General features: G+C 30.7%; 4 protein-coding genes across 6 annotated transcripts; 3 read left to right on the top strand and 1 right to left on the bottom strand.

Moving 5' to 3' along the window:
- Positions 1–923: 923 nt before the first annotated feature.
- LOC109809184 (uncharacterized) lies at positions 924–2382 on the top strand. Its single transcript, XM_020372426.3, has 2 exons — positions 924–1339; positions 1478–2382. Exons 1-2 carry the CDS (start codon positions 967–969, stop codon positions 1981–1983), a joined length of 879 nt encoding a protein of 292 aa, XP_020228015.1. The 5' UTR covers positions 924–966; the 3' UTR covers positions 1984–2382.
- A 2906-nt stretch (positions 2383–5288) lies between these two features.
- Positions 5289–8444, top strand: LOC109808643 (putative carboxylesterase SOBER1-like). Of its 2 annotated transcripts, none has more exons than XM_083075925.1 (6): positions 5289–5606; positions 5925–5977; positions 6814–6991; positions 7079–7200; positions 7984–8091; positions 8183–8444. In XM_083075925.1, exons 1-6 carry the CDS (start codon positions 5351–5353, stop codon positions 8273–8275), a joined length of 810 nt encoding a protein of 269 aa, XP_082932051.1. In that variant the 5' UTR covers positions 5289–5350; the 3' UTR covers positions 8276–8444. The 2 variants fall into 2 exon arrangements, with proteins under 2 accessions (XP_082932051.1, XP_020227296.1); XM_020371707.3 differs by having other exon boundaries at positions 5292–5606; positions 6814–6937.
- Positions 8445–12736: 4292 nt separating this feature from the next.
- On the top strand, positions 12737–13594 carry LOC109809612 (uncharacterized). Its single transcript, XM_020372964.3, has one exon. It carries the CDS (start codon positions 12922–12924, stop codon positions 13450–13452), a length of 531 nt encoding a protein of 176 aa, XP_020228553.1. The 5' UTR covers positions 12737–12921; the 3' UTR covers positions 13453–13594.
- Positions 13595–20352: 6758 nt separating this feature from the next.
- HT1 (Protein kinase superfamily protein) lies at positions 20353–25894 on the bottom strand. 2 transcript variants are annotated; one of them, XM_020369935.3, is made up of 5 exons: positions 25489–25829; positions 24071–25319; positions 22890–23345; positions 21086–21345; positions 20353–20914 (listed from the first exon to the last, which is right to left on the bottom strand). In XM_020369935.3, exons 2-4 carry the CDS (start codon positions 24509–24511, stop codon positions 21097–21099), a joined length of 1146 nt encoding a protein of 381 aa, XP_020225524.1. In that variant the 5' UTR covers positions 24512–25319; positions 25489–25829; the 3' UTR covers positions 20353–20914; positions 21086–21096. The 2 variants fall into 2 exon arrangements, with proteins under 2 accessions (XP_020225524.1, XP_082932050.1); XM_083075924.1 differs by lacking the exon at positions 20353–20914 and adding an exon at positions 25853–25894 and having other exon boundaries at positions 20989–21345; positions 25489–25550.
- Positions 25895–27424: the final 1530 nt, after the last annotated feature.

The following is a 27424-nucleotide window of genomic DNA, read 5'->3' as shown; positions in this document are numbered from 1 at the left end:
ATATATATATATATATATTAATCCAACATTAAGTATCGTATTTAACATAGGTCGACCTAGTATAATCAAACGGATGAAAATAAATTAGATGGGTTCGGATTTAAAAATTGAAAATTCAATCAATTTATATTGAAATTTCATATTTTAATTTTTACGAATTGAATCTAATCTATCGATTTAATTAAATGAATAGTATATTATATTAGTATTTATTATTATTAGGAGACTTAGTTTATGTTGTAAAATTTAAACTTTTAGTATAAAAAATAAACTCATTCAATAAATAAGAATTTATGAATGACTTGTTTTATAATATTGGCTTAACGAAAAATTTTACTTTGGAGTTTGTAATGTTGTTTAGCATGTTGTATTTGTAAATTTTGTTTTAAACTTGTAATGTTATTGACACATGAGAAAAGTATATTTGCTTATTGATTTGACTTTTAAAATAATTATTGTAGAAATAAACAAATTACCATTCAAGATAATTTGTGGTTAGAAATTTTTTGAATAAAAATAATTTGTAGTATATATATATTTTTTGGTGTCCACAATTTTGTACCTATTTTGTCTCTTTTTTTAATATTTTTGTTTAGTTATTTTTTTCTTTCCTTTTTTGTACTTGACCTTAACTCTTTAAATAACATCCAATACATTTAATATTTATTTCCTTCTAAATAATAGTGATTCATTTATGCGGCGAGAAGTGAAGAATAAGATTAGATCTATTCCTAATTGGATGACGCTTAATAGAAGCTAGCTTGTTGGTGTACGTAACTAAGTTAATAGAAGGCATAGAATGAAAGTGAACTTGGACGGTTTAGCCGCTGGGTTCAACCAATAAGGTGGTGATTTGGACCACATTCATTTATCCTGCAAATAAACTAAATATTTTCCATTGGTACAAGTTACAAGTCAAGTTAGGTGTATAAATAAGGGTCGTTTCCCTTTTCTCATGTGTGCATCATGGGAAGGAATATTCCGGTGAGGTTTCCGAGGGTAGCGGCAGCCTTCGACGCTGATGTGGCACGCACGAGGCTCTGCGGGAGCACAGAGAGTGACTCGCTCCGAGGCTCAGCTGATTTGTCAGATCTTGTGAATTCCTTCATGGAGGAGAGAGAGGAAGAAGGAGAACAGCATCTTGTTGGAAATGATTCCTATCAAAAAGTTTCCAACAAGAGGGAGATGTTGAAGGAAATATTCGTCCAAGGTGGGGATGCCAAACAAACTATTATTAAACAAGTTCAACTTGCATGGAGACTTCTTGACCTAAACCAAAAATCATCCCAATTCAAACGTCAATTCATGTCTCACCTCAGAGAGAGAGGCTTTGATGCTGGTCACTACTCATCACCCAATTCACTCATCATATTTTCTCTATTCATATGCCAAATTACTAATTCTATGCTTTTCTTAAAGTTTGTTAATTTATGCCAAATTATTAATATGCGCTGATTATTCTTACTTTTATGCATAGGTCTTTGCAAATGCAAGTGGGAGAAAAATACAAGATTTCCGGCTGGTGACTACGAGTACATAGACGTCAATTTTGCAGGAAACCGCTACATTGTTCAAGTTTCCCTTGTCTCAGAATTCGAAATAGCTCGTCCCACAAACCAATATTCTTCGTTACTTGATGTTTTTCCTCCAATATTTGTTGGTAAATTGGAAGAGCTGAAGCAGGTTGTGAGGCTAATGTGCACTGCTATTAAGGGCTCTATGAAAACCATGGAAATGTATATACCTCCGTGGAGAAGAATTGGGTACATGCAAGCTAAGTGGTTTAGTGCTTACGAAAGAACAACTGACGAGGTTGTAACTAAAATGACATCATCACCTTTTTCCACTGCAAGGTCCATTGAATTTGATGCAAGACCAGTGAAATCCTACAATTGTAGGGATGATTATGGGAGTAAGCCTCCATTTAATGTTTGTCATTTGACTAGTGCATTTTGTACAGAAGGCCCTGGGATGCTATTATAGTCAAATATGTGCATCTAATTGTTTTTTTGGTGTCTGGTGTTGATAAATCTTTGTGTCAAATGCAATTAGCTCAGCGACCAAGAGTGCTAACCAGAAGTTCTAGTACAGTGTTCTGGCATAATTTTGTCTTTTTGGGTAGGGGATATACAATATCAGTCTGGTAGGAGATAATAATTAGTGAATACACTGTAAAGTGGATAATTAGTTCATTACGTGGTTGCTTCAAAATGTAATTTCTCTTCAAATGATAGAGGTGATGAATTGGTAGTGCTTCATTCATGCAAAAGCTGCTCAAAGCCTCAAACCAAGGTTTTGAAATTTTGAAAAACCAAATACACCTTATGTATACATTATTGATTTTGGATCCCCCCAAATACATATTCTATTTTGTTTCATAAATTAATGTACAAAAGAGAAGAAAAAAATTCTGATGATATTCCCTTCGTTTAGACTCAGAATATTAATTGGTGTGGCCTCTTCGTTCAACTAACAATAATAAAAGTATTTGTGGTCATCCTTGGGACATGCTGCCAAAAAATCAATGCAAATGCTTGGAAGATTTCAGGAAATCACAAAGACCCAAATGTTTGTTGTAACAGAAGGGTCTAAAAGAAAGCAAATTCTCTCTTCTGCCCTTCTCACCAAAAGCTCCAAAAGAGAAGACAAAATTGAATTTTTGAAGGGTCAGATGTAGAACAAAGAATAATAGTGATTTTATTTTATTTTATTTTTAATTTTTGATGACCAGAATAATAGTGATTTGAGTACAAATGAACTTGCGGGAGCAAATTGGTGTCAGAACCTATAACTTTACAAATTGGACCTTTGTCAGTTATAGTAGCCACAACTGGCCTCTGAACATTCTATTATAAAAAATAAAAAAGTATATTAATTTCTTTTACTAAATTTTTAATTTTTTTTATATCTCTTCTTTATTTTTATCTTATTTTTTAAAACTAAACATTTTAGCAAACAAGTCATTGAAGGAGGATGAAGTTAATTTACAGCAAGTTATCAAATCCTTAAATTAGGACTGCGTGACTGGAGTAAAATGAATGAAGTATTAAGTTTGAATTTTCATATCATTATAATATGTATGAATAATAATAAAATTTCTTGAATTAAATGTTTTTGTAAAGTATACTAGATAATTTGAATTTTGAATTTAAATTAAATGTATTTATAAAGTATACTAGATTTAAAAGATTTTATGAACATAAAAAATTTAACAGTAATTAATACTTCGATGATGTTTTCCTTAACATATTATTTAGTGGTGGAGTTTGAATAATATTTACAAAATTTTATACTCAAATATTGTCTTCATCATTTAAAATTTTGTATTCTTCCAGTATTAAAAAAATGTATTTTTTTTATTATAACATTATAGTAAAAAATAAATTTATCAAAATATTATATCCTAAAATATATTTATTAAAGTGTTATGTTTATTATTTATTATGTCGAGAAATTGGTTCTCTATTAACTAATTTTTCACCTAAATTTTTCATAACTTTTTTTTTTAATTTATATGTTGAGAAATTGGTTAATCACTAACTGATTTGTCAGGTTTTCTTTTACAATTTCATTTTTTATATAATATATACAGATTAAAATTAGTTAATATAAAAATTTATATTTTTTATTTTATACCTTAAAAGTTTTGTAAAAAAAATTATAATTAATTTTAAGATGTGTAATTTTATTACGTAATATAAATTAAAGAATACACATACAATATAAAAGAAAAATTTTAATTGCTAAATTACATGACTCAAAGTAATTAATTTTTTGACACATTAACATAAAGTAATTAATTCCTAATACACAAATAGTATTTACGAATCACAACAAAATGACAATCATGAAATACAAATATTCAGTATGTATTAAAATTCAACTTACAAACATTCTAAATAACAAGAATTATATATATCATTGTTGACTAATGTAAAATATAGTTGGAGCTATGATTGTTTAGCACACTGGTATAAGAAAATGTGTAGGATAATTTATTCGATGTCCAAAAAAAATGGGGGATGTACATCGCTACTTGGAAGTTCTTTTGAATGTTTGTAAGTTTAATTTTATTGTATATTGAATATTTGTATTTCATGGTCGCCATTTTTTTATTTTTATTTTGTTGTTATACGCATTACATATGCATTGGAGAATTAATTACTTTACAATAGTGTATCAAGAAATCAATTACTTTACATCATGCAATTGATCTTTTAAAATTATTCTTTTGATACCGCATGTATACTATTTAATGTATTGCATAATTAATTTATATATTTTTAAATTATTTATAATTTCTTCTTACAAATTTTTTAAGTTATAAAATAAAAATTATGAATTTATTTATATATTGACTAATTTTATATTAATTAGTTAAATAAAAATTATATTATATAAAAATAAAAATATTAAAAAAAGAAATTATAAAAGAAATTACATATGAGAAACTAGTTATTGGTTAACTAATTTCTCAATGCAAAAAAAAAAAAAAAAACTTAAGTGAGAAATTAGTTGGTGAAAAACTAATTTTTTAACATAAATAACTAATATATCACATTGGTAAATATATTTCAAAGTATGATATTTCAATAAATTTATTTTGTGAAACATTTATATTGAAACAATTTTTTGAAGTTTTACTTTTTATCTATACAATGTTCCAAAATTGATAACAAAAGACTAATGTATATTTGTGGGGTGTAACTTTCATTGATTAAGTATTATTTTAACACAAGTAAAAATTTCATGATGGACCTTATAATTACTAGATTAAGAGACTTAGTTTTCTTCTTTTTAAGTTTAATGCTTTGTTTGGGAGAAGAGAAACAATTGAATGAATGAAAGAGAATATGGAAGAATTAAGTTACTAAGAAATAATCAAAAAATAGTGTAAAATTTGTAATTTTTTTATAGTATGCAATTAGGTGAAAATTAAAAAAAAATATTTTAAAAATATATTCTACACAATTAAATTTGTATGTATAAAATATATTATTTAAACATTACATTTTTACCATTTACTAATTAACTATTTAAAAAATAGTATATAATTAATCTTATACATATATTTTTAGATAAAAAATTGACACAAATCTATTTTTAAAAGAGTAAAATTAAATACACATGAGTTTCATCATAATTTTCTTATATCTCCTCTAAAAACACATATTTATTTTAATTCCTTATAATCTTTTTTTTTGTTCATTCTCTATTAAATGACCTACAATTATAATTAAAAAAATGTAAGAATTTGTTAAATGAGGGGGTGTGCACATAAAAAGGAAAAAGTGTGGGAGAAATTGAGAAAAGTGAAGTCTGATTGAAGATGGAATGGAGGTGAGAGGAGATGAAAGGCAGTGTTGCGTTGACAATCACATTAAGTAGCGTCATTCTCTTTGTTCTCTTATTCCCTAAAACCCCCTCTCTTCTGGAATCACAGTCAAACTCAATGTCCAGAGCGCGAAGCTTTGTTCTGTGGCTTCACGGTTTGGGTGACTCTGGCCCCGCCAACGAACCCATCAAAACTTTATTCACTTCTCCCGAATTCGGAACCACCAAATGGTCCTTCCCTTCTGCCCCTTCCGCGCCCGTCACCTGCAATTGTATGTATTTACTATTTACCTTATCATCGCTGCTACCCACTTTCATTTCACATCTTATCTCGCCTTCTTCCTAGATCGCCAATGTTATGCACAAAATTGAACTTGTCATTTACTCAACTGTTATGCCCAATTGAAATTATATAAAGTAGAAGTCAAATCTCAACCCAATTTGACAGTATCATGTTAGGGCTTTTGCCCTATGTAACTGAGGTGCTTAGGATCTTACAATTCGTTTTTGTTTTTAGATATAATGCTATCAATGTGTCGTATGCTTTCCCACTATTTGTTTTTATTATACTCATTTTCTCTTTTTTGTAGATGGTTCTGTAATGCCTTCGTGGTTTGACATTCTCGAGATTCCTGTGACAGCTGTAAGTTTAGCTTTCTCTCCTCTCTTTGATCATTTCTTGTATAAGTACCATGACTTTGAATTTTAATGCTGTATGATCATTCTTGAAGGGAAAATAACAAACGATCCAACACACTATAGTTTTTATTTTTTTTTATTTTTTATTTTATTTTAGAATGTTATGGGCTTCTATACCTTTTCCCACATTTTCTGTGTTGCAAAGCGCTGTCAGAATGTAAATTAGAGTATGTATATTAAACTTGGTTGAATTATAATTTTACTTTTATTTACAAAATGTGAGTGACTGGGTTCAAATGTCCGTTTTGACATCGGGCATATTGTGTTGAATGCATCACTCTTTGTGTACATTTAGAATTTTACTCTAGTATGTCAGAATTTTTGACAGCGGATGATAGTTATGCTTAGCCTGTAATCTGATCAATTATGATGTCTTGTTATAAAATTTTCTCCTTATTTAATTGCCAATTTCTGTATGATGCAAGTTACACCCTTCTCTTATATATGGTGCACTGGTGTGCTTTCTTATCATCTGAACCATGAAAATTTCAGGTCAACAATCCAGGGATTATGAATTTATGAGCATGATCAATTTTATACAATAATTTTTATTGATAGCATCATATGTCACCATATCTTGTAACTGTCATGTGACAAGATTAAAATGTGTCTTTTCTTTTCTCTTCTTCCTTTTTATGTTTAGTTCAATCACTTTGATTAACTAAAAAACTTAGTTTGCTGGCTGAGCAACTTGAGTTAGGCAATATTATTATCTTGTTCAGGATGATGTAGTTGATCTAATCAATTTATGTTGAAAAATGCTTTGCTTATATTTGTCAGGATTCTCCAAATGACGAGAGTAGTTTACTTAAAGCTGTTCGAAATGTGCATGCTACTATAGACAAGGAAATAGCTGCTGGCGTAAACCCTAACAATGTATTTATTTGTGGATTCAGTCAAGGAGGTCTCTCTTTTATTTCCCATGTCCATATGAGTGTGTCAGTGCATGTGTTTGCATGTGTGTGTGCATTTCTCATCCTTCCCACCGTATCATTGATAGAAAAACATATGAATACAGTCTGCTGATGGTGACATTCTTTTGCAGGTGCCTTGACCTTGGCTAGTGTTCTACTGTACCCTAAAACTTTAGGTGGAGCTGCAGTCTTTAGTGGTTGGGTTCCATTCAATTCGTCTATTGCAGAACAAATTACACCCGAGGCAAAGCAGGTACTAATCTTCAATAATAGTAGTAGTATTCACCAGCTTAATATTTTTTCTCTCATGTTTATTATTTGTCAAGCTTAGCTATTTTTCATTTATTTTCTTCTTATCGTTTGGATGGGAGAATAAAAGGGTTGCCGCAACCAACTTGGATCCATACTAACCGCCTCTTGGATCCAAGGTATTTGATGTATGTCCAAACAAAAGTGCACCGACCCAACATAGAAGACTACATCCATGGCTTTATATACAAAGAACAGCTTAGATTTCTATTTTCATCCAGTGTCAAGCATGGATGCCAGCTATGTTGGTTTTCCTAATCGGGGCATGTGGTTGTTGATATTCAATATTCCTAGGAACAATGACGCTCGACAGTCTTTAACTGTTAGTCATTTGAATTTAGAATAAATTTCATGTGTGTCATGAGCCTAACTCTAGAATAACACAGTATCAATCCATGGGGGTATTTTTAATGTGAAAATACATTAATATAATTTGAGAATTATTAACAACACGTTCCTTCTAATATATTCTCTTCTATTGATTGAAAATTAAAAAATCAGGAGAGGTTCATTAAACAGGATGTGAGACCTACAAAATTGTGATTTTCAGTTAATTTCAACTGATAAGAAAAAGTGTGTTAGAGAATGTTTTCCTACTTTCTAGCATTTTTCATTTTGAGGAGTGTTATAGAGCCTGTCCTAATAATATTTGACTCAACTGAATTTTACCGTATGCAGTTGTAATCTGTTTTATTTCTGTTTACCTGTTATATATAAATCTCTACAGACACCCATACTATGGTCCCATGGGCTGGTTGATAGAACGGTATTGTTTGAGGCCGGACAAGCAGGTCCCCCCTTCCTTGAAAAACTTGGTGTTAGATGCGAGTTTAAGGTAAATTCTAATTTTTCAATAATTCGGTTATTTATCCAATAACTCCTTTTTTGTCGTCCCTCATCGACATTGACATTTGTTGTATTGGTAGGCTTATCCTGGTCTTGCCCACTCGATAAATAATGAGGAGCTGCGGTATCTCGAGTCATGGATCAAGGCACGCCTACAGAGTTCTTCGCAATAATTATTTCAACCTGGAAAATATATTCTAAATATATGCTTGTACTTGCGTAGACCCCACGATCAGTTTATTTATTTTCGTTTTATTCATGGTAATGTTTAACAGGAGAAATGTTCAATATATGCTTGTACTCTTAACATATGTTCAATGTTTTACATCGCAGTTTGGAGAAGTTACTCTCTGCAATTTCAATAATTCATGTTAAATACACATGCCTCATGTAATATACCAAATGCACAACCAAATACACACTTATTATTGTTTAGATTCATACTAGAGATCACTTAAAATTCTGTTGAAATAGCGATTTAATGTAAACAATTGCATATTTGGTCCTACATTAAGGAATTGACTATAGGTCTAAAAATCATCGAGTTAAAGCAATTTTTAAGTAAACCTTGCATTAAACAAAAAAAAATTGTATTAAATTTTATGACATATTTAATCAAACCGTTTTACTTTTAAATCAATTTTAACTCAAATTAATTTTGGAAACTCTTAAATGCCTAGTATCTTCTTTCCATCAGTGGAACATACTGATAGCTTTTCAGCATTTTTGGAAACGTTATACATTGATGTAGAAGACACAAAAGTTAGACCTATTAGCATTCATTTTGATGTAAAAAAATCTCTTCTTCCAAGCATGCATTTCAGTATTATCTTCCCACTTTTTTGTTCTCGTCTGTCTTTACTATTTGTCTTAATTTACTAGTAACTTGTAAGTTAGAGATTTTTGCTTTTTACATAATTATTATTTATGAAAACATGGGTAATAATGATTATGGCCATGAATGGATTGGGGACATGTTATCTCCGAGTTGAAATTTAGCGTAAATGTTGGAATTTGCAACTTTTTTGACTTTAGACAGGTGTGACGATGAATAATTCACCGCAAAAATGCGATGCCGTGTGGTAAAAACAGTCGATTGTCTAAATTTCCTTTTTGAGCTGAGGAAACAGCCCCACCTAAAAAAAGCACATAGTGTTTACTCCCTGCATCCGGTGGTCGAATGATTTTCTTCCCAAGCAACTATGTAACTAAGCTTATGCAGCATTTTTTTCTGCGTCTTTTCTATGCTGGGACCAATTCATATGCCAATTATATTGTTATTGGCTGTACCAAACTATCTTTACTAGGATGCTTATCGCCCTTGACCAAACTCTTATTTTAAAACTCCTTGTAACGAGTAATTACTAGGGAATTCTATGGACCACATCATATCTAATTACAATCTCTATATAACACATAATCAAATATTTTTTTTATAAATTAAAAAACTTAGATAGTAATATTTGATCTAGGAACTCAATCTTCTTTAAGCCAATATTTATAGCATAGAGAATATACATTAACGAAACCCCAAGCGCCAAATTTTACGATATACTATCTAGCATTGGAGTTGAGCTAGTTTTGATTTTGTTGCTGTTGCCTTTAACTCGAAACGCTAAGAACCTGTCTCGTGAGTGCTGTCCCTAGTGGGTTGTGTTACCTTTCTTCCTTCTCATTTTCCGTCTTTTGTTTTGTATACTTGGGCCAAAGCCAATCTAGTTTGAGGATTGTACGTTGTGGGCACTAGATGGATTGGGCAGGAGGGGCTCACTAGTTGGGATAATGAAGACAGATGAAGTACCTGACACATATGAAGCAACCAAATGTTCAACGTCAGAAGTGCATCTTATGGCAATAATGTTGCGAGCATCCAATGCCTTTTAAGCACACATAATTTACGGTGGTCGCTCTCTCACTCATAAAACTCTAAACTCCACCGCTGCTTAACTCTTAATAGTTTCATTCTGCCAAAAAAGTGCATGTGTGGACTTGTAGTAATCAACCATGTTTCATGTTTGCCCCGTCCCCACTTATTATATTCTAAAACTGCCACTTGAATCATCACCCTTTCGGAGCTTTACATGATAATTGATAATGCTAACAACTTTATGTTTCTTGTATTTTAACTAATAACCACAAACTTCTAAATTTTGTTAGGTTGAGTTCAAAAAGACTCGTAGAAAATTTTGTTTCGTACACTAAAAAACTCGGCACTAAATTTTTTCAGCTATTTTTTATTTATAATTTAATCTCTCATAGATACAAGTACAACGCTGGTCATATTATGTTCGGAGACGCTGAATGTAAATTTCGTCGACCAAATTGGTCACATTACGTGATGTTTGCATTACCCATCAATTGTATGACTTCATGTACAGTGATAATATGTTCATCAATGTTTTAAATACTCTTAAAAAAAAAAGTCTCCATTTTCTACGTGAACAATAACCTCTTAACTCACGCCAAAAAGTAACCAATTTATAAATTTGAAGCAATAGGGGCAGTATTATTTTACTTTACCCGGTAAAAATCAACATAATAGGAAGAAAGTTAGAGATAATAAGACGTAAATAATAACTTAATGATATAATAATATTAAAAAAAAAAGTGGGAACATCCTGACTTAGTACAAGTCCATCTCCAAGGTCAAGTAATTTAAATTTTTCAGTTGATCAAATACTAGCTTTATAAATTATAAACATAGAGAGAAAGACTAAAAAAAAATACTATTTATTTGGTTTAAATAAAAACTAGTGCTTCATACGTATATTATGCCAAAAGTACAAAGATACATTTTATCGTAGTCGGATTTATAAACCATATTTCATGGTTTATAAATTTATGAAATACAATTAAACAATGATTCAATATTATTTTTTTTTTATCGAATTAATAATATTATTATCAACTCCTGTTTAATGCATTTATTTAAGAGATGTTGTCTAATAAAAACAACAAAGTAAAATAATGGCGATTATGAAAATATAACTTAATATACTCTCAAATTATATTTTTCAATACCAATATTGGAGAAAGATTATATAGGGAATATTCAAGAAAAAAAATATGAGTATAAAATATTTAATTACAATAATTTAATTCAAGAAAAAATATTTAGTTAAGATAATTTAACTCTTAAATAAATTTTATTTTTGGTATTGACTTCAAAATATATTTTAACTTGTAATATAAATATTTATTAATATGATTTTGTTTTCACTATGTAAGATTCAAATAAAATTATGTTATTCAAAAATATATTGTTTTTGGGCACAATCACCCACGAGTCAACGAATCTGTCGCTGCGTTTTCTAGACGTTGATTTGAATTTCAATGTAAACAATTTCATATTCTTTCCCATTTTACGCTTTTCTCCGGCTTGTGACAACAGAGGGGAAAAGAAAAAAATAATAAAATAAAGAAACATAATTTTATATTTATTTTTATTCATAGGAAATTTTATATTCCAAATTTATTTCCTCTTTCTAATTGAAACACATGTATATACAGTATTTGATTCTGATTTTGAATTTTGAATTTTTCATGCATACTGCTTGGTCATGGTCAACTGCAAGCATTGAGAATCGAAAATTTCTTTATATGCACCAATTGAAAATTTGAACCAATACTTCAAAAATATAACTTTGTGTTACATCTTGTTGGTATAATATAGTTATTCTTTGAGTATTAGCAACAAGTACTTTTAGAATATTAATTGAAATATTTTAATTAAAAATTATGATAAAACATATTAATAACATATTTATATTTTTTAACTACTTAATTTAAGCGGTAAAAAAACTACTTAATTAAGAACTCGAAAACAGTCATTAATTTGAAAAATTAACTTTTAAACAGAAAAGTTTGCATGTGGCTGTACAAACGTCAAATTCAATAAATAAAATGTGTTATTTTTGTGGCATTGAAATCAATAAGAGATTCCCATGATGAACCCCAAAAAAGTATAATGTGGTCATTTACTTAACACAAAGTTTTAACCATATCATTTATTTCTTTATCAAATAATACATTGTTTATTTCTTTATTATAAATATGCATCTTCATTTGAAACTAATAATATTTTTAAGAGATGTTTTCATTTTCAATAAAAATGTAACTTTTCTCTATATTAAGCTTAATTTAAATTTAAATTTTTTAAAATTATTTCTTAGTTTTAATTTTATTTGACCTATCGACATGTATTTTATCTTTAAATAAAATAAATGTAATGTTATTGTAACGTAATCTATATAATAAAGATATTGTGTCTAGATTTTAATAATTTATTTTCATAATTTTATTCAATTTTAAAAGTCTTTATTTCTTTAAAATTTTATTTAATATAATAAAATATTAATTATTATCAATAAAAACTCCCATTTTCTTTTTTATAAATGTCATTTAAATGTAAAATTATTTCTAAGTGAGAGAAAATTTTATTAATTTTCGTAGAACTTTCAAGTTGTACCGTCCGCTTAGCATATTCCTGTATTAGTATATCATACGTATGGGATTAGCATTAGCATGTATTCCTGTTTAAGTAAATATTACGAGGGACCCATTGACCCAAGGCCAACAGTGCAGAGTGCAGAGTGCAGAGTGAAGAAGAAATCAGAAGCGTGAAATGGTATAGGGAGCATGTCCCGCGATGCAGTGGAACCCAGCCCACATGTAGGAACTTGAATTGAAAGTTGAAACATTTTCATATTCATATTCTCTCTCAACTCTCAACTCTAAACACAGAATCAGAATAATAATAAAAGGTGTTGAACCCTTGAAAGTTGAAAGCCCAAACTTTTCTTCTTCCTCTTCCTCAGCCATGAAGAAGCTCTACCGTAACCGGAAAGGAACCGTCCACCCTTCGCCGCCCACCATCTCCGACCACCTCTCCTTCCTCCCCGCGGCCATCCTCGCCCTCACCCTCTCCCTCTCCCAGGACGACCGCGAAGTCCTCGCCTACCTCATCTCCGGCAACCCTCGCCAGAACCCTAAGCTCGCCGTGGAGGCCGCCGATCATCCTCCTCTCTTCGACTGCAGCTGCTTCCGTTGCTACATGAGCTACTGGGTCCGCTGGAACTCCTCCCCCAACCACCAACTCATACACCAAATCATCGACGCTTTTGAAGACTCTCTCGCACGCTCCTCCTCCAAGCCCTCCAAAAAGGATAAGAGAAACAAGAGAGCTTCCAGGCCCAAGTCTCCCCCCTCGCCGCCCCCATCGCCGCCGGAGAGTGTCGCTGCCTCCCACGATGCTGACGTTCCTCATGTGGGGGAGGATCCGGAGAAAGGCTCTGTCAGAAGGTTTGTTAGTTTCATTGGAGAAAGGATTTGGGGTGCTTGGGCTCAGTGAGGAAGCCTCGCTAATTTAATCTCTCCCCTTTCTTCCTCTCTTTTCTTTCTTTTATTTTTAAAAAACTTCTTTTTGTACATTAATCACTTCTCTGCAATGTATACAAAAACGAATGCCAGCTCCGTTTTTGCTTTCCATGGAATTACTTTTTTATAGTTTCACTTGTTTTTACTTTTTAGGGTTTTCATCTCAATACGTTTCAATTTAAATCTCACTTGTTTGAGCTGCTGAAGAATGGGAAAAGAAAAAAAAAACTTTTTTAGACATACACGATAATATTGGTTTGTAAGGTTAAGATGGATTCTGATTTTGCGATTTCCAGAACTTTGTCCCGTTGTTAAGTTTGACGCCGTTAACGCTTGTTGAATGGCGTCCTTTGTTTTTTCAAAGGAGGTCTTGAGTTTTCTTTTTCCACGAAGAAACATAGTTAAGGCAATACACAAAAGATGTCTGGGAAACTTAAGCTATTATTGTTGTCCTTTTTATTTATTTTTTCTCGTTTCCAAATGGTGGGCCTGGTTGTATATGATTCATTTCTTTCTTTTTTTATTCTTTCTTATAAAAATGATGATTAGCTATTTCTATATCTTTTATCGCCAAGGTTTTATTTATGGAAGCGAGTTATAGAACCTTTAGAAAGAAACATAACTATAGTGGCCTTTATTTACATTCCTTGTATTGTATATATAGGGAATTGATAATTGTTTTATTCCTTGGATGCCACTTGCTAGAGTTTTAGAAGAGGCAAAAGAAAAGTGGGTGTAGTAGGATTTCGTCGTTATTTAATGGTACGAGCTCTTTCACTACGGTTATTTTATGGTAATTTTAATATAATAGCGAGTAAAAGACGTTGGTAAGATTTGTGGTGGAAGATTTAAAAGCAGCGCGGTACAAAATAATTGGGCGATTATGTCAAGGTTGCAGTGGCTACCGGTGAAACACGAAAGCCGGTTATTGGTCGGTTTGAGTTGGATACCAAAACTACCCTCTGTCTGTTGTGGAGTTGATGGAAGAGAGAAGGGTAATATGGGAAAAGTGATTTAAGGTTATTGGAGAGGGTAGGTGTCACGGAGAACGAGGTCGGCGAAAGCAATGGCTTGGCTTCGATTAAAGCAAAAGTTGCAGATAAAGACTAATGCCAATGCCAATGCCAATGCCACTCTCTCTCCAAACTCCTTCTTCCTTCTTCTCCAATTTAGTCTCCCAAACCAAATGTTTCAAGTCTGCATACCACTTTTTTAATTATCTATGTCAAGCACTATTTCATATTCTTATATTATAATATGAAATGGTATTATGGAATTCAATTGGTTCATGTTAATATATTTAAATTCATTTTTTCTGCATCTTACATTTTTAATTTATAATATTCTCTTTCTTCCGTTGTTTAATTAAATGCCTCCAGGATATATATTAGCAAAAAAATATTACTGTACACGTAAAGTTTAGTCGATGGATTAGTTGTTAAAATTATTATTATTATTATCCATCCATGATCTATGTCGCAACAAAGATTGTTTATCATATCGTATGTCACGTTTTGATGAGATGAGGTATTTTTCATGTAGCTTGCAACTTGTACTAAAATTTGTTGCAATATTCATTGATGGTCCCAAAACAACCCTCTTATGTATTATATATATTGTTAATTTATATTTAAATGTCAAAATTAAAAGAAAATATGACTTTCTAAAAGATTAATTAATCATTCACTAACTTATAGTTGTAGTGTCCAATAATTAACGAATTATAGTTATTTCGTTAAAGATAGTTGCATTCAAAAATGCATATACGACGGCACATTTACAGTTGCAACTTGTAATCCATCAATTGTCGAGATGATTCATTATTTCATTTATATGTATGTTTTTCATTTTAAATAAAAAATTTAATTAGAATACATTAATAGTATTGCTGGTGCATAGGTAGTGATGTTTCTTAAGTGTGTTAAAGGTAGTGTTGTGTTGTGCAATTTTGTTTTGAATGATTAAAGTGAGGATTTTGTCATGTAAAGAGAGTGAGAGAAAAGTACAATTACAAAGTGTGTGATTTGAAAAAAGCACATCAGGCAGGATATAATAAAATTGAGTAAGAAGTCAAATATGAAGAAATTTAAGTTTTGATTTCTTGGCATCGAAAGATTTTGACGTGACAACATGAGTTGCTTGAACAAGAGAGAAAGTTACTTCTTTAAACAACTATTTCTTACCAGATTTTAAATAGATCTTATTGAACATATTTGGAAACGTTTCATAAATAATAATAATAAAAATTAATTTCGTATAATATTTATGTATTTACTATTATTTTATTTTATTTTTAATATTTATTTATTGTGTATTTTTTCTCGTAATTTTTTTTTATTGTAGTGCAATTATTTTTTTTAATAAAAATTTAAATTTGATTCATAAATGATTAGAAAAAAGATTCTAAAAGTTGAATTTCTTAAAGTTTCTTATCATAGGAGTAAATTTGTATTTGAGTTGCTTAATGCTGACATGGCACACTGAAGACCACTTTTTCAATTTTTAATGCATGAAGCAACTCAAATGAGTTGCTTCCATTGAAAATGCCCTTAGATTCTTTTAAAATCATATTAATTCTCTTAAAAATGCTCATAAGTTTAAATTGTTTGCTTTAAATCGGTCGCAAACATGTTATAAGATGATACTTATATTAATAATTTATTTTTCATAACAATACTATTATCTTATAAAGAATTGTGTGACACTTAAATAAATAAATAAATAAAATATTTAAAAATTAGATGGAAATATATGTATCATTTATAAAGATATCTAATTTTTCTAAATGAGTATCATTTTAATTTTTTAATATAATATCAATTCATTTTTTATTTATATTTATAATAATACAGAATATTTAAAAAATTATTATTGTGTTGCATATTTTTATAGAAGGAAGAGGTAGAAGTTTGAAAATACCTATTCACATTTTTTTTCTTTTTATGTGACAACTTTTTACTATTTTAGTACTTTATTCTCTAACAAGTGAAAAATTATTTTCATTCCATTACAAGTAAAATTTTATTAGCATTAGATAAAAGCAATTTTCGGAACTTTGCAACTCTATTTTCAATTTTTTTATATAGAAATTTTATAAGACAGTTGTGTATAACTTTTACAAAAGATTGCTTGGATGGTTAATAAAACAAAATAAAAAGTTGGTGTAAAAAAAAGATATTTTTGGTTTATGTATTTTTATAAATATGTAATTTTAGTTTCTCTAATTCATAATATAAAATCCGTTGCATTTAATCATTCAATGTAAAATTGTTTTTCTTTAAAAAATTACTTGTACACAATTTTAAAATGTGCCTGGCCATAATAATTATTTATATCAAATTCATTCATTAATCTTTCCCGGCGGTTCCCTTATCCTTATTCTAATAAAAAGAACACCTTTTTTTTTTCCGTCTCTTAATAAAGTGACACTTAGTTATGGCGCTTCCAATATTATATGCTATTGTGGAAAGAAAGGTGAAGAAAATTAAGTACAAAAAGTTTATATTTAACTATGAGCTTCAAACTGAGTAAAGGTAGGTTATTTGTTGTTTTTAATTTTAGTAGAAAATGGGTGGGGATGAGATCCAATGAAGAAACACATTTAAGTCAGATTTTCCAGTATTAGTGTTTGATCAACTCTGCCAACTTTTAAAAAAGTGTCTAGTGGTGAAGCTTCTAGGCAAAAGATTGAACTCAAGGACGTGAATAATGGCTACTATATATCAGTATCTGGTAAGCTTTGATTTGGAAGAAGATTGCAATAATTGTGGGAAGTTTTGCTTAAATAGGAAGTGGTACAATGTTGAATACGAGGGTGTTCACATGCTATGTTCTAATTGTGGCTGCTAAAGTGGAACGTTGTTTGGAGGTAATAGAGACGGTTCATAAGACATCTTTCTTTGCATGCTCTGAAGGAACTTTTGCATGAAGTGAAACAACTATTATCTACATCTTGGAGAGTATATATATCTCACTCACATCCACCGTCAACTCAACATTAAATTATATATTATGATCACCATGCAAGGTAAGATTTTTTATTTTTGAAATAAAGATTTTAAAATTATATTTAATGTAATATCTAATTAATTGTCGGTATAAGTTTTTTACGCAAATTAACTATTTAAAAATTATGAAACTATCTAAAAGGTATTCAGATTATTTTTTTCCTATGTTACCATTTGTGTGAAAATTTCAGACAAAAAATGTTTACCACTAAAGACTAAGACTATCCATTAATAGTCTCATCCACAATATATAAAAAAAAACTGTAATCTAATTACTTTGCTCTCCCGATTTCATCCCGTAAAGTTAAAGCTCATCTAACCTCCAAGTTTTATGACATCTTTAAATTATTTTCCTTGTCTTAGTAAAGGAAAAAGAAAACGGTAAAAATACATGAAGATTATACTTGTTAGCATATATTATTGACTATTCTATTGTGTAAAAAAAGACATATTATTGACTAAAGTTTATTTAAAATTATTAAATCAATAAATATTTATTAAATAAAAAATGAAAAATATATTTTAATAAACTTCAATCGTTAAAATAAAAATATTTAAAAAAGTGTATTAGAGAATATATTATCAGTATTAATTTCTCAAAAAAAGGAAAAATTAACTAATTAAAAATAAGAGTATAATTTTGATATATTAAAATTAACAGTATATTATTTTGATATACAGTATTAGTATAAATATTTTTCATTGTTAATAAATTAAAATTCATTCTAAACATATTTATTAAAATAATTATAAAAGCCAACTATTTCATTACTTATAGATGATAGTTTATCATAGTTCAAGATTGGATAATAATTATAAAAATAAAAGCAATATTCTGAAAAGAGAAAAAAGTTGAGAGTTTTTTTTTAATAAATTAATTCGTTCAATTTATTTTAGATTATTTGAGTTTCAAATAATGAGAATTCCATCAACAACACAAACACTGGTTTTGGGATTAGATTTAGAGGGTATTTAAGGGGAGGGAGATGAATTGGAGCGGGTGAATTTGTATGGAAGGTGGGTTTCTCGGGTTGAAAAATAATCTTCTAAAATGAGAGGATTGTTGTGGAAATTTATGGCAAAGACAAAAATAACTATCTAACACTCTGTTACTAAAATAGTCTTTATTTGATTCTTCTAAAAGTACAAATAAAAAATGGGTCTCAACATATTTTATTTTCTGAGATACTAATTTAATAAAAAAATAAATTGAAAGATAAAATTGAAGCTGAAAAATTTAGAGAAATTAAAAATAGCTTTTACCCATAAAAACATTAAACCTTATTTTAAAAATAGATAATTAGATATAATAAATTTATAAAAATTTCTAAAACCTTTTTCATTAAAAAAGCTTGAGATCCCTTTCGTTGGAGAGAAACTCAAAAAAATGTTGTGATTATTGAATATATTAATATAATATTTTCGATAATGGTAAGATAGACATAGTCACAATCACGCGCGTTAAGCATTCTCCGCGCAGGATTGATATTTGTTCTTCTGCGTGACTGATGCTATAATGTAACATGGAATTTATTTTTATTTTTATTTTTATTTCTTTTTCTTTCTAAATGGTGACAAGTTGATAACGAGAAAAGGACGAAATGTAGTGGGCTTAGGTATTGAGTCCGCTCTATCTTCTCACTAAGTCCTCAACTATGATTATGATGCTCCGATTAATAAAGCTATATAATTACGAAATAATACAACAATAACGGAAGTTTCATTTTAGAGTTTCCAAACGAAGATTTAATTAATTTCAACTCTAATAAATTAAAATTATGATAAATTTTAAATTAAGTTAAATCTTTTTTAATTATTTTGTCATTATATGAGTTTATGCATAATAATATCATTCTTTGCGCATTACAAAAATAGTTAGTTTAGATAAAATATTGGAATTATTCACCCAAAAAAATATATAATGTTTGAAGTATTCGCCAAACAAAAAAAAAGAGATAAAATATTAGCACGTGTTTGCTTGCATTTACATTAAAAAGTCCATATTTATACTCATCCACACAGTAATAGAATCTTATATTTTTTTTAAATATTTATTTTTGTAACCACTTCACTGAAATGAAATTTTATATATAGTCATACTCATTTGTTTTATTAATAATTGTAATGTCGGGATATCTTGTAGTAGAAGTAATAAATGCATGAATGAGAGCGATGCCGGTCTAAAGTGATAGTGGCATCCTAATCCTAAGTCCTAAGTTGTGCGGTCAAATAATATTCTACTTTTAGAACATGGGCAATATTAGTTCCAGCCTTGATATAGGTGAATTATTACTTCATACATAGGCATAGGATAGCCGCTGACGAAAAAAAAACAAGAGTTCATAGCCGAAAGTTGCCTTCAATAGTCATTCCGGATAACAAGGAGGATGTTTGTTTGGGCACATGAAACCGCTAACAATAATCTCAACAATTAAATGATCCATGTTTGCTACTGCTAAGGATAACTTTCAAGTTTCAAGATACTGGACACTTTTAGTATGTTGCGGCACACATTTTCTATAGTCATGTGCCCCACCACCCAACAACTCACCATATTTTTTCATCCTTTATGTATACAGGATAAGAAGCACAGCCTCAAAGAAAGCGAACACAAAGGAAGGCGTGCATCTAGAGTAACAACCCACACTTCTGTGAGTCACTCACTACTACTTATGTTATTCATGAAATTATAATTGCAAATAACCAGGTACAAAACTTATTGACTCCATGCGGATCTTAAATTATTAACACAAAAATATCAACTGGGCTGACCTGACTGAGTGAATTCTACAAACAATATTGTGTAACACTTTCACAGTCTATTTTGCATTTAAAGTTGTACTGTAATTCGAATCTTACCCAATTCCTTCAATAACTATTGTAGAGAAAATTTAATAATTCACGACTAACTGTCAACACAAATTCACTAATTTGGCTACCTGATACTTCTAGTGCAATTTTTTTTTTAAATTTATTTATTTATATTATTTATATTTAGCTTGCAGGATGTTTAATTAAGGTGGAAATTAACTTCTAAGACATGGTTCCAAGTTCCCATTATAGTCTAGTTTTAATTTAAGACTAATGTCAGCATTTGAGGTGGGTGGAATTTACGTAATACAGTAATAGTTGGCAATGTATGTATTAATGAAGTTGTACTTGGCTTCTCAAGTTGTTTGGTGGATGGATGCTGTTGCTGGGTTTGGTTAACATCTGGTAGTTGGTGGTCGGTGAGCTTCATTCTTGTGCAAGCTAATTATATGTAATCGCACATTTTTTGCATGCACAACATAGTAGCATATAGTTGGAAGTGATAAATTCCACTGTGGTGTGTACTAGAGTTGCGTATGTTTGGAAAATAAGAGTTGCGCAGATGACATTATTGAGCTGTACCCGTTTTTAATGAAATAACTCATCCCTTAGACACAACTGAAAAAGGTACATGCAGTTACATAGTACAGTTGAAAGAACATGAAGCATGTGTAAATATATATATATATATATATATATATATATATATATATATATATATATATATATATATATATATTCAAGTTATAGGAGCTTCATTGAATATGGAAGACAATAGAACAGCGATACCTTAGAGGGAATCAAGCCTGTACAGGTATGGAAGAGGTCATAGAGACGCAACCTTTTAAGCGTTCAATGATGACATTTTTGCTGACTAGACCAGAATGATGAGTCAGAGGTAAGCCCTCCTTCACACACTCATCGTACTTCTCCAGAGTGCACACAATGTCACTGAAATCTGGCCTCTTCGAAGGGTTTGCTGACCAACAACGCTTTATCAGATGTGCAAGTGCTGGTTGACAACTAGCAGGCAGTGGAGGCCTTTCATTCTGCTCAAATTCATTCTAATCAGTACTTATTTTAATAATATAATTATACCATACATTATGCTTACTTAAGGGGGAAATATTCCAAGTACTACAGATTAGTCACATATAGCCATATAGGCACCGTAATGAACAACTGTTTACTGCTATATTTTCAAACATATTGGGCCATTTAGGAAGTGTTTGTTGTTGGACTAAGGAGAGAATACGTTTTAGGCCCATCCATCCATGCTATTATCCATTATGGGGCTCAAATAAAGCCCCATTTTGGTCTGTGGATCCCCTCCCCAAAAAATTCTAGACCCATGAATTTGCATAAATTCCTACTTCCGACAATACTAATCAAAATTCTAAAGGAAGTTTTGACCAAAAAAAATTAAAGAATCTCAAAAGGAAGTTAGTACCATTCCTCACGTGGAGTGGTCAAATAATTCCAAGCTTTCATGGCTGGAAATGTGACAAGATGAAAGCAATCACTCGAAGTGTCTACAGGAAAATTGATGAGCAAGTAAACCTTGATAATGGGACTCAGATGATCTTGAAAAAACTATTGATGTAGCGGTTGCAATTTGTTGTTACCTTACCTTTATGTTTTACAGTTACAATAGCATGTTGCCAAATATTTTATATAAACATTCAAAAAGGTAGCCAACTATCCATGGCTCTGAAATAGAATAAGATTAAAACTCTAAAATCCATAACTAAACTCTGAACAAAGGTATTTATGGCTCTGAAACTATAGTGAGCCAATTGAAGGAAGCCAACACATTGCAAGTCAGTCGCCTATACTATTAACATTATTAAGTAAATACTGAGGATAAGCATTGCCATCTAAACCTCTTAACTGACACATATCTGTTAGTTGAGTATAAGATTCAAGAGTAGCTTTCAAAGCTGAGCATTGAATCGTTACATGATGTGTTGCCTAATCGTTAAATGAACATTGAATCGTGTCCTTCACCTTGTTTCAAAAAATGTGTTGCCTTGTTGCGTAGTTAAACCAAAGCCACTGGCAAAAGATATTTCCAAGACAAGAAGGTTATTATACCATTATCGTTAAATGATGAAAATTTCCAATATCTCGAAGTCAAGGCAACTAATTCTCTCGACCTTCTGTATATAAATTGAGCCACTTTTATATAAAATTTCGATTTAGTAATGGTGTTCCTTCATAATCTCATAAGGCTAACCAGATAAAGCAAAGCAAAATTGTATATAACTTGGTTCATCTAAGTTTAACTGCCCAGGAAATGTCCTTTTCCAATTGACAACATAACAACTTGCCATATATGGTCAACATGACCCTAATTATGGCCAGTGTTGAATTATATACCAGAATAATAGTTTTATTTATCACTAGGCATGAAGAAAATTGCTAATATTAGAGAACAGCAAGGGACAAGAGGCTATATGATACAAGTAAAAAAAAAAAAATTAAGCAGAGAACTATAAAAGTGATGCCGTATTATATATGTAAGCCTTTATTATGATAGTAAACATGACAATGATGACATATATAGCTTTAAATTTAGGTATAGGCATCTGACCTTCTCAGCAACAGCAAAAGCAGCTTGCACAGGAGTCATTCCTTGGAATGGAAGTAGAGCAGTTGTGAGTTCCCAAAGCACAATTCCAAAACTGTAGACGTCAACTTTACGAGTATAAGGTTTTTCCTTAATCATCTCTGGTGCCATCCAACGATATGTTCCCATGTTTCCCTTGGTCTCCCTACACCTTGTTTCAAGACACGATGTTCCAAAGTCTGCCACCTTAACCCTCATCTCATCATTGAGAAGCAAGTTATTTGACTTGAGATCTCTGTGAATCACACCTTGCGAATGAAGGTACTCCATACCCCTAGATATGTCAAGAGCTAACCTTAGTATAGTTTCTATTGAAAGAGAGTACGGCTCTTTCTTGTTCAGATACATCCTCAGAGTTCCTTGTGACATGTATTCTGTTATGATACAGTATACTGGCGGTTTTTTACAAGCTGCAATAAACTGTAAATTAAGAGTCATGTAAACATCAGACCTTAGTCACCCTTTCATTATTCATGTATATAGAATAATTACGCACTCCCGTGCAGTTCAAAATACTCAATGCAATAAACTGTACTACATAAATATAGTACTATACATGTTGCATCCAGTAAAAATACATGGCAAAAGTCAAAAGGAAAGAAAAAGAAATTTAGAGCAAGTTGGTCTTGTTATTAAGGCAATTTATTAACTAAGATTTCATAAGTTCCTCCCTGCCCCCCATCATTCATGAAAACACTCCTCTTTTTTCATTTTTTCCCCACAAAAGTGGTAATTAAATGGAAGTGGCCAGTGGGTATTTATATATATAAAAAAAGAAGATCGAAGACCATACTTCTAAGATAGGTATTTTCGCCTTTTAAGATAAGGAGATCTTAAATACCAATATCCACTGGACAGATATTATTTAAGGTTATTACCCTGACATGAACATCTGACTATACTGTTAAAAGACATGATTATTTGCCAAGTCTTTTAGCATGTGGTGAGGATTTGATCTCAAGTACTTATGCATTAAAATTTTGAACTCTAAGACAGTTGAATTCGTGTTTTCCTTCAATTTCCAAACTGACACAAACAAAAAGCCTTAAAGCTAAACAAACAAAAATCATGGGGACAAGGTGAAGAAGGTACTTGTCTGTTCACAGGCTCACAGTTGAGTGGTAACAGTATAAGAGCTTAATTACCTGCACTATGTTAGGATGAAAGAGACTTGAAAGTAAAGCCACTTCAGACTTGAATTGCTGTTCAAGCAAGGCTCTTCTCTCCTCATCCTGTGTGGGAATCCTCACCATTTTGACAGCAACAGCTCTCTGCTTGTAAATTCCGCGGTAAATCCTGCTGTGAGCACCGGATGCAAACTTGTTACCTATGAAAAGTTGTGAAAGATCAGCGGTCCATTCTTCTTGATCCTCCTTTGATGCTTCCCATGTCTCCACATTCTCAGAATCCAATATCATGGACCATGATTCCAAGCTATCAAACCTTCTTCTCTCCATGTTCTCCAAGTCAGAATCTAACCGGGTCTTGGAAGATGAAGAGGGTTCTGGCAGAGGCTTACTCTTGAACCTCCTCAAACGAAGCACATGGAAACATGAGCCCCCCATTGAAGCTCTAGCAAAGTGCATGCCTCTCAAACTAAGATATCTAGTAAGTGAGTGAGTGATGCTTGCTTACTTGCTTTGCTTTGCTTATCAAAAGAGACTGTCAAAAGTATATTTTCTTCTGAACGTGTGAACCGATTTCAGGAAGTGCATAAACCGATTCCGAAACATAGGCTCCAACAAAAGATGAAGAAGGAGAAGAAGAAGAAGAAGAAGAATATGTGTCAAAATGATTCATTTAAGAATTCAGGGAATACCCTTTTGGTTTTGGCTTGTGAGAGAGGAAAAGAAAGACGTGTTCATGTCAGAGTCAAGCAATTGTCTTACTTGTTTTATCAACTCAAAGCTGTGACGAGTGAAGGATGGAAATTTTTACAACAGATAGGAATTGGAGACTAATCAGAGAGAGAGAGAGATGAAGGGAACGTTCATGAATGAAGATGAAAATTGTAAGGAGAAAGAGAAGAGAAGAAGCAGTTTTCACGGTTTCTTTGTCCTAATAGGACGGGTCAGGAGGATTAGGTCGTGTAGCAGCATAAAGATGAATTCAAAGGGTGAAGCTTCAAGGGTGTCTCGTGAGTGCTTGGTTCAAAAGTAGAGAGAGGGGCTTTTTGGTCGATTTAATTTAATTGAGCTACCTTGCTTTGCTTCTGCTTGGGTTTCTTTTCTTGCATTGCATGCATCATCACATCATCGTGGCCACAGTGCAAAGAATGGTAGATTTGAGCTTTGCGTTTTGCTCTTCCAACAAATTGTGTACTTTGCATTCTTTCTTCTCATAGTTTGGGATATGTCCCATATCCCATCCTTTAACAGTAGCACCAAAAAAGTCCTAGAATACATACATGTGGCACGTAACGTACCCAAAAGATAAAGGTTAAAGCGTACACAAGTGCCAAGTCAAGAACCGTTTGATCCAAATGCAAGTGATGATTAAACTGTTTGCTCAGAAAATGAACTTTTCTATGACGAGGTACTGAAAGGTACAGAAAGTGTAGTACCTTAATTGACGGATTTGGATGAACTATATTTGTAGTATTGGCAGACATTTCCTTTATTCGATCTGCGTTAATCAATAGAGCACTAAATAAGAAGATAACAATGTCAATTTGATCGAGGCAACATAATGTTCTTTAAGCATTTTAATTGTCGATCATTTAAGTTTATATTCCAATCCAAGCACTGCATTCAAATTTTGCAAAGCGGAGATTCTAAGCGTGGAATCGAAACTCTTAAAAAATAAAAAAATTGAAAAGCATGGAATCTGATTAAGATTAATGTGTAGAGAAATAAATTAGAACGAGTCTGGAAAACAAAACGTATATAGATGAAAGAATAAGGGAACATGGTAATTGGTAACCATACCAAACCCTCTATTTCACCATCCAATGCGTCATTCCGAATCTCCGATCTCTCAATATTGCCCAAAATAGTTTTATTCCAATCAACCTATAGCGACGACCACACCGTTGGCTGATGAATTTTCGTTATTTTGTTTATTTTTAATTAATATAAATTATCATTTTATTACTCTACTTATTATTTTATACTTATATTCACATATATGTAGAACTTCATTAAAATAATATTAAAGGTGAGGATGAGAATTGGGTATGTTTAGCATGCCAACTCATCCTTTCCAACAACGTTACACGTTATTAACTAATGCAAAATTTATAATTTCATATACCACTTTGCTATTTTGTTAATTTTAGGAAATAATTTGGCTAGACAGTATATTTTTAAAAACTAAATTAGTAATTCAATTAAAATTTAAAAACATTAGTTTTGAAAACGTACAAATTCTACTATCACTTTGTAAAAACCTACAAATGTTAAATTATTTTAGTTTTGGGGCCAAAATGTCTCCTTAGTCCATCATCTAATTTTTTAGTTTTAGTTTGATTTACTAAATTTGAAAAATTTTACTTTAGTATCACACATGGTTATGATTTGATTCATTCGATTACTAAGGTTGATTGTCCTTTGTTGATTATTAGATCAAAGACAAAAATAATTTTATACATGTAATGTGTATGTCTAATTGATTATCATTCATTCATATACTTAATGTGCTGACTCAATCTTTTTAACAAAGTCAAATAACATTAACTAATAGAAAGATTATATTAATTGAAGATATAGAATTCTTGTTTAGAGATCAAAATATCTGATCTTACAATTCATGGATTAAATTAGTGATTCACTCTTCAAAATTTTCAAGAATAAATTTGAGAGTTTATGTTGTTTCCTCCCTAAAAATGAGTGAGTATTAGCTTTTGGTTTTATTTACTCTTCAAATTTTACGAGGATAAATTATGTTTTATAATTACAATTTTATATTTTGCTAAATTGTTTAATTTTTGAATTAATTAATTTTTACAAAGTTAATCTTTAATAGCAAAAATAAATGGTTTTTTTAGGGGAGAAAAAATACATGGTTGACAAATTAATTTAGAACAAATATTATATGCATGGACAATATAAAGATTTTTTACATTGTGATTCTATCACAAATTATATATAATAAGTTTGTTGATTTTTATTCTAATCACTACAAAAGTCATGTAAAACATGAATTTTAATTGGTTGTATTTTTTTTATGCTAATAGTGTGTATATATTAAACACGTTAATTTATATATAATATTTTTTCAAAAAAAATATTTTAATATAATAAATATTTATTCAAAACTTGTCTTTTCAATAATTTTAAAAGTATTATGCCTACACAACGTGAATAAAAAAAATATAGGTAAAGAACAACAAAATATATGAAGTGAAACATTTTTTTTATTCTAAGATATGAAGTTGAATATGGTTCTCCAACAAAAATTCCATTTTAATTTAGACTTGATTAATCATTCTAATTTGGTGTCCTGAAAATTGAGATTTTTTTGTGGTTTATTTATCTGTGAAACGTGCTCCATAAAATATT

This window comes from Cajanus cajan, chromosome 5, assembly GCF_000230855.2.
Source record: "Cajanus cajan strain Asha chromosome 5, NIPB_CcT2T_4, whole genome shotgun sequence".
Taxonomy (NCBI): domain Eukaryota; kingdom Viridiplantae; phylum Streptophyta; class Magnoliopsida; order Fabales; family Fabaceae; genus Cajanus; species Cajanus cajan.
Note: the sequence above shows the minus strand (reverse complement) of the source record. Positions and strands in the feature narration are given on the sequence as shown.

Excerpts from the sequence above, each read along its gene's own strand:
- LOC109809184 (XM_020372426.3), top strand. The coding sequence starts at position 967 with ATGGGAAGGAATATTCCGGTGAGGTTTCCGAGGGTAGCGGCAGCCTTC. Across the intron at positions 1,340-1,477 it reads AGAGAGAGGCTTTGATGCTG|GTCTTTGCAAATGCAAGTGG; the intron begins GTCACTACTCAT and ends TTTTATGCATAG.
- LOC109808643 (XM_083075925.1), top strand. The coding sequence starts at position 5,351 with ATGAAAGGCAGTGTTGCGTTGACAATCACATTAAGTAGCGTCATTCTC. Across the intron at positions 7,201-7,983 it reads TTACACCCGAGGCAAAGCAG|ACACCCATACTATGGTCCCA; the intron begins GTACTAATCTTC and ends AAATCTCTACAG. Across the intron at positions 8,092-8,182 it reads GTGTTAGATGCGAGTTTAAG|GCTTATCCTGGTCTTGCCCA; the intron begins GTAAATTCTAAT and ends TTGTATTGGTAG.
- LOC109809612 (XM_020372964.3), top strand. The coding sequence starts at position 12,922 with ATGAAGAAGCTCTACCGTAACCGGAAAGGAACCGTCCACCCTTCGCCG.
- HT1 (XM_083075924.1), bottom strand. The coding sequence starts at position 24,511 with ATGCACTTTGCTAGAGCTTCAATGGGGGGCTCATGTTTCCATGTGCTT. Across the intron at positions 23,346-24,070 it reads TTCATCCTAACATAGTGCAG|TTTATTGCAGCTTGTAAAAA; the intron begins GTAATTAAGCTC and ends CTTAATTTACAG. Across the intron at positions 21,346-22,889 it reads CTTTTGCTGTTGCTGAGAAG|AATGAAAGGCCTCCACTGCC; the intron begins GTCAGATGCCTA and ends GAATTTGAGCAG.